This window comes from Erpetoichthys calabaricus, chromosome 18 (assembly GCF_900747795.2).
Source record: "Erpetoichthys calabaricus chromosome 18, fErpCal1.3, whole genome shotgun sequence".
Taxonomy (NCBI): domain Eukaryota; kingdom Metazoa; phylum Chordata; class Cladistia; order Polypteriformes; family Polypteridae; genus Erpetoichthys; species Erpetoichthys calabaricus.
Window position 1 is genome coordinate 74,135,574 of NC_041411.2, and position 14,387 is coordinate 74,149,960.

A 14,387-nucleotide genomic window follows, 5' to 3' on the forward strand; every position below is an offset into this window, starting at 1 on the left:
AAAAAACGCTGTGTGGCCAGTCCCTCAGAGCAATGTGACTGGTCAGTTTGGCTTTGGTGATGCGATAAGAGGAAGTGTCAGTATGAGACACACAATTAGTAAAGGCATGCTGAGACGGTTGCCTTCAAAGACAGAAAGTGCAAAATCGGACAGGAGGCAAGAAAGGCGCCTCGAAAATAATGACAGAGCCTGAGAAGCTGGTTTTACTGGAATGCACTTGAGAAATGGAGAACTGTTTAAGAGACATTGACACGTGCAAATACAGAGGAAAGGCACTGAAGGTACACGTAGGGCAACTGATAGCAAACATTTTTAAATCATTCTATTACCAGGTACTATGGCGAATATATAAGCTACACGCGCCTGAAGGATTTGCAGACAACCATATTTAAAAAAAAAAAAAAAAAAGGTTTTCACTAATTTGTAAATCTCATGACTCTGAGGCCTGTAGAAATCCATCTCATCAAAAAACAAAAAATAGAAAAATCAGAGAACACAGTAACGGTGTTGTGCACTTCATAATCAGTAAGGTTCTTATTGCTGATCCACGGCAGATGCATAACAGCACATTTGACAGCATGTTCAACTTCAAGTCAGAGACCTCGTAGTTCCTGATTTTTGTATCCTTCTTTATTGTGATTTAACTTGTTTTGTACGCAAAAAAAATAATCACACTATCAAAAATGAATTATTTTCATAAAATGATTTCTTATTAAAAAAAAAGTTTTGCGTTGTTCCAAAAATGTAACTTATTCACACAACTTAGTCTTTACTTTTGTTTCTTATGAATTAACATATGCATTTATTTCATGTTTTCATTATCTGGAAGTATAATAGCACCTTTTCATTTCCTTTGAATTTTCAATTGCCTTCTATTGTCTTTGGTAATTTAAACTTTTAAACTAAATTTACCAACATCCCTTAAGAAATCAAAACCGTTGCTATCTCCATCTATCCTGAATTGCTCTTTATAAGTTTACTTCTAATTTGCTCCTGCATAGTTCCTTAGCTTAGACTTTAAACTAATCACTTAAGTTCATAGGCCCATCATCATAATATTCAATACATTTCTCGGTTCCTCTATGCTGTATCTTTAAAATGGCCTTATCCATTTCACAAAAAAACTAAATGGCTTTAGAATGCAAGCCTTGATGACTATCAGTATAAGCAGACTTGTGCCAACTTTGCCTTGGTATTTAAATGTCATGAGAAGAATCATAGGCTTTTACCAGGCTGCCATGCTCGACAGGGTTGTGGTTTGTCTGCTTTATTTTAATTAAACCTAAGCTGAATATAAATTGATAGTTGTGTAAATATAGGGTGGTCCAGATCTAATTATGCAATTTTCATTATGCTATAACTTAAGTTTATTACATAGAAAATCACCCAACAAAATCCTGGACCATTGAGAAGTGTGCGAACTGACGACATGAAGAATCGTCTTTGCACCGAACTGGAATCGTCCCCGCATAAATCAAAGTCATCCACACGATCTGGAAATGCATAATTAGATCTGGACCACCCTGTACATTTTCACAAAGGGTGTATTTCATTAAACCACTTAGCTTGTATCAGTGCTACTATTAGTTAAAACCACATCTCCCAGCAGTCCCTGCACAGGCTCCGATTGGTCTTCTGTCTGGGGTGCAGGGGCTGTTGGGGTCAAAGGTGGTCAGAGTGGCTCTTAAAAGCAGGGCAGGTGTCCAAAGAAAGAAAAGTGTTTTTTTTTTTGGTATTTTGTGTTCCATGTACCTGTCTGGCTGCCTTCTGTTGATTAACCATACTTAGTCGTTGTGTCCTGGATTGTCTTCTGTCTACCTGTGTGCTGAGGACTGATAGTGGATTCATGGCTTTCCCGCAAGAAAAGGAGCGCTCCTGAACCATCCACCCTTCATCACCTTTACAGTGTCTACCGGTAGGACTGGCTTTTCATTCCCTTTCAACATACAGATCTCTGGACTTATTATTTTCATCATTTCATTACATCCGGTGCTATTTTCCATGGACTTTGCTGTGGAGGGTTGTTTGTGTTTATGTGTTTAATGTAATATCGCCATAGGGGTACAGGGGTGGTATTGTTTTCATTTATTTCATTTAATTTCATTATATTCTTTAATTGTTGTTTGATTCCAGTATGCATTATTTTATCTCTGTTTGTGAGTGTGTGCGGGTCGGGCCAAGGCTGGGAGTGTCCCTGGGATCTCCGCTATAAAAATAAATAAATCACTGTCTTCTTGACGGTGTGAATCTTAGCAGCACCGGACCGCTACAAGCTGTCCAGAAAGAAGAGCATGTATGTGGGGAAGCTTTGGAAAAACGTTTTTTTACATATTTTTCACTTACTGATGCATCTTATTTTCAAAAGTATCTACTTACACTGATCTTTCTAAATTGAGTGAAGAATGATCGATAAGAAGATGGAAGTCCTAATAATGAATTCTCGATGTCAAGCAGTTTACACTCATCACCCTCCAGTAATATGTTGGATGCGTGCAGGTGACCGTAAGGGAATCCTTTATCCTGAAGGAATTTAACAACCTAAAAGTAAACAAAAGTTTATTAAAATATTATTATACACACACACCAACTTGAAAACAGAACATAACCTAACATTCGCAAAACTATTTAAATCAATTCAGAGTTGCAGGGAGTCCTGGCTGGGGCACCAGTCAACTTACATAGGGGGCAGTTTAGAGTCACCTACTAGTGTTTGAGGAAGAAGGGGGGAAAAGCAGAGTACCAAGAAGAAAAATCAAGCAACCATGGTGAAAATGTGCAGACTCCCAAAAGACCGTGACGTCTCCAGAATATGAATAGATAACAATCCCTGTATCTTTGAGGCAGCAGCTCCAGGGATATTAATTCAGATAAATAATAATACAAATAAAAAATTAATGAAAGCAATTATGTTAAAGCATATATTCTGGTTCATCTTTATTAAACCAATAAACCCTGACTTTAAAAAGCAGCACTGATTACCAGTGTACTTTGATTATTTAAGTAAGCAACACACTGGGCATGAAGGCAAAAACAAACAAGCCTACGCAACACAACATCTCTGGACATGAAGGAAAATGCTCAGCACTCGTCACCCGTGGGGAAATTTAATAAACAAACTCAATGCTTGCACTTTGACTGGTGCAGCCTTTGGTGTCCTTGTCTTATTTGCATGTGTATGCAGATCACCAGTCAAAGATTACCGAATAAAAACAAAAAGTACTTTCAAAATCACAAAGACAGCACATTTAATACAACAGACAGAATAAAGTCTTAAATGAAAAAAATGGTAATAACAGAAAAAAAAACAAATAACAAATGTCATCTTATTGCAAGAACTTAAATGTGCTTTAAAAATTGTAAGTATGACACAAATGTCATTGAAAGAGTGAGAACATAAAAAGCAGCCTGCCCTGTTGTGCTGACCAGATGCTTGGGGCCAAAAGTGGACAAGGTGTGGACGAACTAACTCAGGCTTGGGCCATTAGGACATATATCCATCAATCCATCCATTATCCAACCTGCTGAATCCGAACACAGGGTCACGGGGGTCTGCTGGAGCCAATCCCAGCCAACACAGGGCACAAAGCAAGAAACAATCCCGGGCAGGGTGCCAACCCACTGCAGGACACACACAAACACACCCACACACCAAGCAGACACTAGGGCCAATTTAGAATCACCAATCCACCTAACCTGCATGTCTTTGGACTGTGGGAGGAAACCGGAGCGCCCGGAGGAAACCCACGCAGACACGGGGAGAACATGCAAACTCCAAGCAGGGAGGACCCGGGAACCGAACCCAGGTCCCCCAACTAAGAGGCAGCAGCGCTGCCCACTGCGCCACCGTGCGCCCCTAGGACATATGTGCGTTTTGTTTTTACATTTTAAGGTGCCTTGTCACATTTTGTGTTAAAAAGTAATCCTAAAACTTTAAAGTGTATTGAACTAAGTGCTGCCGCATAGATCTGTCAGATTTACAGTAGTGTAAAGTGTACAAAGTTACAAATAGGTAATGGCCAAACTAAAGACTACATTTCTCAACTCAGGGCAGCATGGTGGCACAGTAGTGGTGTTGCTGCCTCTGAACAAAGAGGCTGGCGTTTACATCCTGGTTCCTCCCTGTGCGTGTTCTCCCCATTTCCATGTGGGTTTCCACTGGGCATTTCCTCCCACAGTCCAAAGGCATACATTTTAGGTGGATTGGCGACGCTATATTGGCCATACTGAGAGCGTGTTTGTGTGTGTGTGCATTCACCCTGTGACGGACTGGTGCCCTGTCCAGGGATTGTTCTAGCCTTCTGCTCCATGCTTGCTGGAACAGCTTCCTGCTCCCCTGTAACGCTGCTCAGGAAAAAGCAATGTGGGGAAAAACACACACACAAAAATATTAAGAATGTGTAAACTCCACATGAAAAATGATTGTGTGTGGGATTCAAAACCTGTGTGCTGGAACCATGCAGCGCACTACCAACTACACCATTGTCCCATTCAATGCACACTAATACGAGAGACGTTTAAAAAGTTTCCATACTTTTATATTTTCGATGGAAACGGTGAAGGTGGGAGGAGTAGTAATTGGTCGTGTCTGAGAGTGTCACGTGACGAGTTCTGTCTGGTAAGCCGGCTGCCCTTACAGTTTAGTATAAGAGTTGTCACGCTGTGGTGAAGATGGCTGACAAACTTTTAAAGAGGAACAGTGTTCTGTCAAAGGATTTTTGTTGGAAGAAGGTGTGCTGGGAGCACAAATTCTTCTCTGCATGTGTTCTCAGTATTGGGATAACGTTCTCTCTTGTAGAGTCATCTATGACTGGATTGAAATGTTTGAAAATGGCCGTGCTAGTGTGACGGATGCAGAGCACTCCGGATGTCCAGCTACTGTCACAACCACGAGGAATGAAGAAAGAACCCTGATGTGAAAGAAATGATGCATCAGTGGCTATGCGCTCAACCAAAAACATTTCTTGCAGATGGCAATAAAAAAATCGGTACAACGCTGGGAAAATTGCATCACAAAGGAAGGTGACTATGTAGTGATGAAATTTATTTTTGAAATTCTTAATTTATAGAGTTCAGAAAACTATTTGAATGTCCCTCGTATTTTTTAAAAACAAGATCCATCCACCGAGCTGGAGCCTATCCCAGCAAGCACAGGGGGCAAGGAAGGAACAGTCCCTGGACAGGGAGAAAATAGGATCCATGCAAAATCCATGCTTCAGTTCTACTGTTATTGTACTGAAGAAAAATTTTTGTCATTCAGAATGCAAATGAAATCGGTCAAACTGTTGAAGCAGACATTTAAACACACACACTTGAAAATGTAAAGTCAAACTTCAGTTAAATCCATTATCACAGTAAATAAAATGAAAAAGCGTATCACTATATTATATGTGCCAGGCATGAGTCTAAAAACGATTGGCTGTGCTGTTCTGAAAGCAGGCCCGTAAAGTTTAAAACTTCAACTTCCACATTTTAGAGGTGATCTGGGAGCAGCAGGGGCTGCACACTCTGTAGTAAAGACAATAGCAAATTACAAACTGCAGTTTAATTGACATGTGGGACAACAATGTGATACACTTAAAGAAATCAGAAAAGACTTTTTGCCTACCTCTAGGATCTGTCTTGAAAAGAGCTTGATCTTCTGCAATTCAAGGCCTTGGATTTTTTTGGGCATACAGTACTTTTTCAGGAAGGTATCTTTAGGTTTTGCCTATAAAAGAACATACACACTTAAAACTGGAAACTTATGACAGCAAGGATTGTGCCGTTTTGATCACATTAGATAATGGTGTGCTAGGACCATCAGCCTGTGAAGCTCCAGGTTGAGGTTATCGTCCATAATGCAATCAAGTATCAGCAGGCAAGGCAAGAAGTTCTCAACCGTGAGGACCCAGCATGTGTCATTAAGACCTGAAATTGATCAGACTACTACATTGCAACACAAAGGTTTCATCAGATGTTACACAGAGCAATGAGGCAAGACCATAGTAAACATTTGCATACCCCATACTGAATGACATTGAGCCTCTTCCATCTACCTAACAGGAAGATCCATTTCAGATACTCAACATGTCTCATTCATAGGTTTTAAAATGTCAGTTTCTGCTTATGGTACCCATGTGCTTACTAATTTTATAAAAGCATTGTGTCTGAGCACACCGATGTTGCTCAAAAAATATCTTATAAGTGGTTAGAAGAAAAACAAACTGTAAAATAATGACACATATCAAACTTGGAGTGTTCAAATTAATTTTAACTGGCTATATCTGTTTGGCACAACACTGCTGAAAAGACACTGTAAGTGACACAAAGTCTCCTCCATCTGGTGTTACATTTAGCCACGGACTAAAAGTCAGCAATTTTCTTGCTGTCTCATGGCTTCAGGGATATGGGTTTGAACCATGGCCTGGTTTCTACCTGCATGAAGGCTACACATCATTCCCATACTTTTCGGACTTTCAGTGGACATTCAGGTTTCTTCCATAATCCCAAAAATGTGCATGTTAGTTAAGGTGACTGTTGGCAAGGTATGAATAAGTGCGTGTAAGTGTGTGAGTGTGTTAAGAGATTAGAACACAACCTGTTGATATAAGAAAAAGGAGATTAACAGGTGACATGACTGAAATATTTAAAATTATGAAGGGAATTAATCCTGTGGATTGAGACGGTGACTTTAAAATGAGTTCAACAAGAACATGGGGGCACAGTTGGAAACCTGTTGAGGGTAAATTTCACCCAAACATTAGGAGGTTCTACTTCATACAGAGAACCTAAGACACATGGAGTAAGAGGACCAAGTAGTGTGGTAGACAGAACTTTAGGGACCATCAAATATAGACTGGACTGGACAGCTTTGTTGGGCTGAATGGCCTGTTCTCGTCCATATTGTTCTAACGTTTTACATGCTTTAACCAGATATTTTCCACCAGTGAGCAATTCCGGCAAACTACTTGAAATTATACACTGTTCTGATCTGGAAACATCTATGTTGGCTTCCACTGTGTTCACACATCTCACTCAAATGGCAATTTACCAGTGAACTCCTTGGATAATCAGCACATGTGAGAAGCGGATGTGTGTTCCCATCCCAATTTTGTCTTCACACCATAGTTGAGTCAAACTCTTTGAATCAAAGAGAACAATTGCAGTGTTTTCTGAGCAATGCTCTACAACAAAGCACACTTAAGTTATATAGAAATATATTTACCAGAATGGAACAGAAACAAAGCTGAAAGATATCTAAAGACATGGAATGTGCTGGAAAAAAAAAAACTCCTACTGTATATTCAGGTATCCGAACACCAGTTAACTTCAATGAAAATATCAAGCGTTTTAACTTCCTCATTCAGTACGGCACTCTTATCATGCTAGCAGAGTCAACATGTGGACATCATAAGGCCTTCTCCAAAATGACACACATATTACTCAGGCTTAAAATAAAGAATCTCTCCCATTTCACAACAGGACGGGAAAACAGAAGTAATAGTTTTTAAGAAATTATGACAGTGTCTCACAGCATGATGCATTTTTAAATGCTGCGTAAGTACTGAAGAAATACTGATTGATTCTCTTAATGAAATTTACTCGATTGTTACACGGAATAGGGCTGCGACAGAACTTACTTCACACTTACTTAACGCAAAAAGCAAGCCTTCACTAAAATACAAATAGAAAAATACACTGGACGTCTTTATAGGGATAGTCAAAGGAGAATCTTGTAAGTCTTGAGAACTTTTACTTATATCCTTTAAGTACATAAAGCTACAACGTTTTCATTACCTTACATATGTGATCCCTTATCGTTCCTTTTTCACTGAACTTTCGAATGACCAATGCAGAAGACTCACCAGCTGTGGCAAACGTCACTGGGTAAATGTATGGATGCTGGGAAAAAAAAAAATGAGTGAGTTCATTATTAAATGACAGAACCCCAGAACATATTGTAATATCCCCAGAGCCTGTGACTGACACAGACAACAGAGCTTTTCATTTAAGATATTGTGCAACAGTCACTGGGCATGTGGGGTCACATGGTGTGTACATATGAGGCAAAGATGAGTAATCAGATAGTCGTACAGCATGCGGGCATGCAGATAGCACCAGCTCATTAAAAAAAATAGAACTGAGGCCCTGTGGCCAAAAGGATCCTTTTCAGGATTTGTCAGGAATTGGGCATGGTGCTCGGCAGTGTATTTTCTCATTTTAATGTCCGTTATAACTGCACAGTGGCAATTTCAAGTTACTGCTGAGAGCATTCTGAATGTTTTCATGTTGAGCTACTAAGCTTATCATCTGTCAAAGTACACTTTTCAAAACCCAAAATAACTCATGAGAATCTGCAGTACTTACGGATAAAGATGGAAGGAGTTTCACTGCCGACTGGAGATCTTTGTTAGAAAGAAACTTATCTGGGCCCAGGTCAGCCTGTATTTATTTGAGTAAAACACAACAGAATAATTTAAAAACTATTTTAAAGTACAACAGAGCTAGTGCCTAAATGCATCACAAAACAAAGAGACGTCCGAATTCCTTATGATGAATACTGGGTGACCTGGACATGATTTTTAAAAGAGTGGTAACAGATTGTAGGTCAGAAGAGCAGCACTGAGCCACTACAATAGGCTTCCAGAGCCAGCATGAAGTTTAAAAGCTTCTGCCATATAAAGAACAAACAGAACACATTAAGCAGAACCTGAAACAGAACAGAAATCACTATGTAAATTGTGCAAGGCAACTCTGGATTTATACAACACATTGTAGTACTAGGGTGTTGTACCATGGATGTGATGAAAAGTTAAGCAAAATGACTCCTTTTATTGGCTAACTAGAAAGATTACAATATGCAGGCTTTCGAGGCAACTCAGGGCCCTTCTTTAGGCAAGATGTAGTACAGAAACTGGAGTTCCCTGTGTTTATATAGACACCAGGACAGATACAGCATTGGAAAACCTTTTTTACATCTAAGATGTCTCACTTAAAGGGGCCTGAGTTGCCTCGAAAGCCTGCATATTGTAATCTTTCTAGTTAGCCAATATAAGGGGTCATTTTGCTTAACTTCTCACTAAATTGTTTAAAATATTAATTTATATATTAAAGAAAACTGTTTAGAAGCATCACAAAATTTGACTTTATAAAGAATCACAATAGGATGCTGGACAAAACTGGAAATAAAATCTTTCCAGTGTTACCATTAGTACTGTCTAAACCAAGGGTGATCAGTGTTGGTCCGGGTGGGCTGCAATGGCTGCAAGTTTTGCTCCAAGTCAGTTGCTTAATTAGAAAATAATCCTTGCCAGTAACAGATCTTATTTAATATCATGACTTGTTAATGTTTCAACTCTGTAATGTCAGGTCATTTTTAAATCAGTTTTTTTTTTCTTTCTAGAGATGGGAAAATGATACTGAAGCGTCAAAGCTTGTGTCAGTCAATTTGAAGCATATTACGTCGAATCATTGTGTTGTAGCTTGTGTCAAAACACCGCTGTCACGTGACCTGTGACGTTTGAAGCTTTGAACGTCATCAGTGTTTCGCAGCGAGCGTCATTGGTTTGACAGCATTTCATCGGTTTGACAGCTTTGACGCTAAATTAACAGGTAGCCTATATAAAACGCATCATTTTCATTCAATAATCTTGGGTTGTGAGGAGAGAGAGATTTGGAGAGCTTTGGTGACAGACGGCGACTAACAGCATTCAAAAGTCTGGGAGCACTCATACCACCAAATAAGGTAGAATATGCTACATCCTTATGGTCATCATTTTATGATCTGATTAGAATCTTATTCTAACACTATTAAATGAAATGATAAAATTATCGTGTTTCAATCATACAATACTGTGCACCTGCGGTGGGCTGGCACCCTGCCCGAGATTTCTTTCCTACCATGCGCCCTGTGTTGGCTGGGATTGGCTCCAGCAGACCCCCCGTGACCCTGTAGTTAGGATATAGCGGGTTGGGAAATGGATGGATGGAATACTGTGCACACAAGAGGTGTCTTACAACAACAACACGTCATCCATGTTAAGACACCTGCATCACCACTTGTAAAGCTGCAGCAGGAAATAGCTCTGGTATGTCTTTTTAGTCCAGTGTTTTGGATTCAAACTTTTTAAATCAAAAAAAAAAACTCTCTAAATCCTAAATCTGCTTGAAATGAACCTTCAGACATTTCAGCCATCATACTCAAACCAAGTTATATTTGTTCTTAAATTGAATCCGGAATGTGCCTTGGGTTTGTACATTAGGTCTGTCATTATACTACTATCCTCTTTATTTAGAGATGACACAGAACACTTACTTCTGGTACAGTGCCAACGTCTCTTCTAAGAAATAAATTCATTATTTAATGTATAATGATTGTGTGTTCATTAAATAGTATAAATGGACAAGGACCTTAGCAGAATAAAATGAACACAGACTTTTCTGACCTTTTACTGGTGACATGAGACTGAAACAGTGAGTGCTGCTTCACTTGCGCTCTTCAGAGCTTGCCTCGACCTCAGTTAACCAGCAGATGTCGCTGTTCATACTGGGGCTGAGGCTTCAAAGCTTTGAATCTTTTTCGGCACAAATAGGAAGAAAGCCTCAAAGCTTCATAAGGCTTCATTTTCCCATTACTATTTGTTTCCTTTCTAAGGATGTCATCAAAATTATTCAAAGCCTAAAACAGAGGAGTCGTTTTCAGGTCTTCACTTTCCTTTGGAGCAGTAGTGCAGGTGTGAACAGAAACAAGAAAGATGAAGAACTGCTGGCTCCTTTGTCATTTGAATCTCATAGTTAATAAGGTGCCATTAAAAACAGTGAATGCAGCTGTTTAAGACTAAACTAAGCAATTAAGGGTTCAAAATCTTAGCAAGCACGACAACTAAAATGAAGGAATAAATGACTTCTCATGAAGCAATTGGGTGGGAACAGAAACCTGCAGCCCCTGCCCACTGACGCTGCTCAGAGTCTTAAATAGCAAATCAATGAAGTGAAGTTAATCAGCAGCAAAATTTGGTCACTAATTAAGAAAATGGATAGAATGACAACCTGTAGCCACTGTGGCCCTCTGGGATCGGAGCTGGGAACCATGGTGTGAACCATGCATTTACTCTCAGTATGAGAGAGAGGTTACAAGAGACTACTGCCGAATGCATTAATTCATAGCGCAGGTCTAAAGGCAGATGTCACTTTCAGATGACTGGAGAAAAGGCAGCGTGAAGTTTCAAGTGTGCATAAATTCTCCAACCCACCTAATCCAACAGCAACTGTTTAAAAGTCACCTCAACAATGAGAAGTAAATAGCAAAATGTGAGGAAAACTTATTATTGGGGTAGTACATTGCCTCCCTGATAGAGGGTATTGTGTTATTTAAACTAACACTTCCAGTTCTTGGAAATGGAAGGTGGTGGGGTGGAGATTGGGACTGACGTTTACCACTTTAGATAAGAGGTCAAGGCCTTGGGCCTCATGTATAATGCTGTGCGTAGAATTCACACTAAAACATGGCGTACAGAGAAAAGTGGAAATGTGCGTACGCACAAAAAAATTCAGATGCACAAAACCGTGCATAAACCAACTTCAACGCACTTCCGCTCCATAAATCCCAATCAGCGTGAAGTGTCAGCACATGCACACACCTTCCGCCTGACCCCAACTCCTCCCAGAATTTTGAATATTTTAATATGCAAAGCAATATAAATGTCATCTTCCGTTCGGTATTTTGTTAAAAGACAGTGGGCAAAATCATGTGAAAAAAAGAGGCAAGGAAAAACGTACAATGGTATAAGCAATGGTATAAGCAAGAAAAGCATGGCGGAGACACTCGAAAGCTCAAGTTCAGAAAGTTGCACAGTACCCGAAATAAAAAAGAAGGGGTCAGATATCACTGTCGACTAAGATATAGTTACATTTAGATGTGAATCTAAAAAAGAAAAGCAGACCACAGAAATAGTAGCACTGCTTTCTAGAGATGGGTGCCGCCAGTTTGCAAAACGACGCAGAAACTTGCGTACGCAAAGGGGGACCCTGCCATGAAAACGTGCACAGCTTTGCGCCAAGTTTAGTTTTTATACATCTCGAAGTGAGCGTGGAATGTACACAACATTTTTGTGTTTATGAACATTTTATATATGAGGCCCCTGGTCTTTAAGTAATGCTACAGAACAGAACACATGCAGCACAGTGCATCTGCAAGTCGTTCCATACGTAAGAACTGCAGCCCACACCCTGCAGATGCAGTCACACTAGAGTGCTCTTATTTAACTTTCATTTCAGAACCTTTGTTTAAATCTTCTTCCTTATTTTTACATTTTCAGCCTGAGGGGAACAGTGTGAAAGGTGTAAACTATAAACTGTCAGAAGGATGTCAGTGTCATAATCTATAAGATTCTGTAAATGTAGATATCTGTTACTTTCATGCACAAACAAATTCCTCTGATGCTGAATTTACAGCTCCAGTTTCACTTGACCCAGTTCTTATTTTTTGACATATCCAGCACAGACCAGATGTATCCTCTGTTGTGTAAACAGACAAAAAAGACACAGCCCAATCTTTGAATTTCGAGATCTCAAAATATGACTTCAGTGAGGACACTCCAGTATGGAGTTTTGGATTTCAGCCTGTGACTGAAAATCACTTGAAAAAATGCATAATGTTGTAACAGTTTGGGATCTTTAATGTAATATATCAGCCACTACTACTTATGGGGTTTGATTATTCTGTATAACTTTAGGATAACCCGCTATCCCTTGCTAGATCTTCTTCGGTTTCGCTGTCATACAAACAACACTGTAACATTAAAGAGATCTGATCTGAGGTTGAGATATACAGTATATTGTATAATTATATACAAATAACAACATCAACGGCAAAACAAAATCTAAAGATATTTACAAGAACAGTTAAAGAAATAACTCCCCGTCCTAACACCTGTATTTTGCTGTCTTGGTATAAGCTGGTTTGAAATCCTTTGAAAATCGTGAGCTTAACTCAAATATGAATCATGAAGGCCACATACATTATGGCTCACCAGCCTGATCCTACCCTGGGGTATAAATTTCCATTTGTGTCCCCAACAGCAATTGTTCCTTATCTTTCTCCCAAATGAAAGTAGCCCTCTATAGGAAAAGTCTGATAGGGTGAGAATATAGTGTGTCCTCACTGGCTTAGATCTTCAGGTTTTCAGCTCTGTGAATCTTCCTTAGTTTAATTAAAAATAAAAACCCTATTGTACGTACTCCTGTCCATATACAGTGTTTTTCTGTAAGTACAGGTACAGCTATGGAGGCCTCATAAAGATATTCTTGGACTGGACTGTCCTTTTCTTTACTGTTTCACATTCTATTTGTTTAATGGCATTAAAAAGGAAAGCAAATGTCAACACACGGATACATATACTGTATGTCACTTTATCTGCCTGTGCTCCATTTGGAAAAACAAAAGAAATGTAGCCTATTGCATCTCAAACGTTTTAAGTCACCTTGGATGAAGATGTCAGCCAAATAGATAAATGTAAATGTAACTCTGTTACAGTGTGATGTGGCCTTAATTCATAATAGTTTGGCAATCCATGTAGAAGACCTGGGGGCACACTGCACACTTCGCATTACTTGTACCCCAGCTACACTTCTGCTTATCCTGCCTGTTTCCTCTCATGTTTCTTGTGGTTCTTTCTATAGTTCCTGGTTCTAGCTTTGTATCTGCTACTGCTGGGACAGACTTAAGTTCAATGTACCCCTGAGCTGGAAAACCAAACAAACAAATTTAGTGTATGAGGGTTGGCAGATAGTTAAGTCTGTACATATTCTCTTATTGTACATACTGTAGAACATACAGGTTCTTTGAGTGAAAATTTTTTAATTTTAATTTTAATGAGTTGATTTTGTTTGACTTACCCAGCTTAAAACTTGACGGTCCTTGGGTTGATCTTTGCTTTTGATTAAAAAATATCTCTTCCGTATCCGCCAACCTTTAGAAAAAAATAACATTACATTATGTAGCTTCAACCTAAAAAAAAAAGCTACATATTAAAGAAGGGCTGCCTAAACCAACACACATTAATGCCAGCTTGAGATTTTTTAGCAGCCATAAATGAAACAATCCTTAGTCTTTACTTGATACGGCACCATTAACAACACTGACCATCACTGAGTAGGTGAACACAGACTCTAAGGGCTTCTGTCTTCTGATTTACAAGCAGTGTGACTTGATAGCAGCCCCCCTTTAAACAAGTCATAAAAGAGCAGTGGAGAATAAAAGTAAAACTATCAGAGCGAGAGGCCTTGATCAGTTCCAGTGAAAAATGTGGATAAAAGTTAATTGGCTTTTTGCTTTTAAACACACATTTGAGCTTAATAACTGCATGCTGCCTTTTCACACAAACATTTTTAGAACAGTAGCTGACTCT

The 14,387-nt window shown here is 39.3% G+C and overlaps 1 protein-coding gene across 6 annotated transcripts in view; it reads right to left on the reverse strand.

Annotated features, from left to right (window-relative positions):
* The window catches only part of pxk (PX domain containing serine/threonine kinase), an 85,945-nt gene that overhangs the window by 35,273 nt on the left and 36,285 nt on the right, over positions 1–14,387 (reverse strand). For all 6 annotated transcript variants that reach the window (XM_051921012.1, XM_028825059.2, XM_051921013.1 and 3 more), the window contains exons 6-10: positions 13,876–13,949; positions 8,347–8,421; positions 7,777–7,881; positions 5,606–5,707; positions 2,377–2,538 (exon numbers count right to left, since the gene is read on the reverse strand). In XM_051921012.1, coding sequence (XP_051776972.1) covers positions 2,377–2,538; positions 5,606–5,707; positions 7,777–7,881; positions 8,347–8,421; positions 13,876–13,949 — 518 coding nt within the window. The remainder of the gene's footprint in view (positions 1–2,376; positions 2,539–5,605; positions 5,708–7,776; positions 7,882–8,346; positions 8,422–13,875; positions 13,950–14,387) is intronic.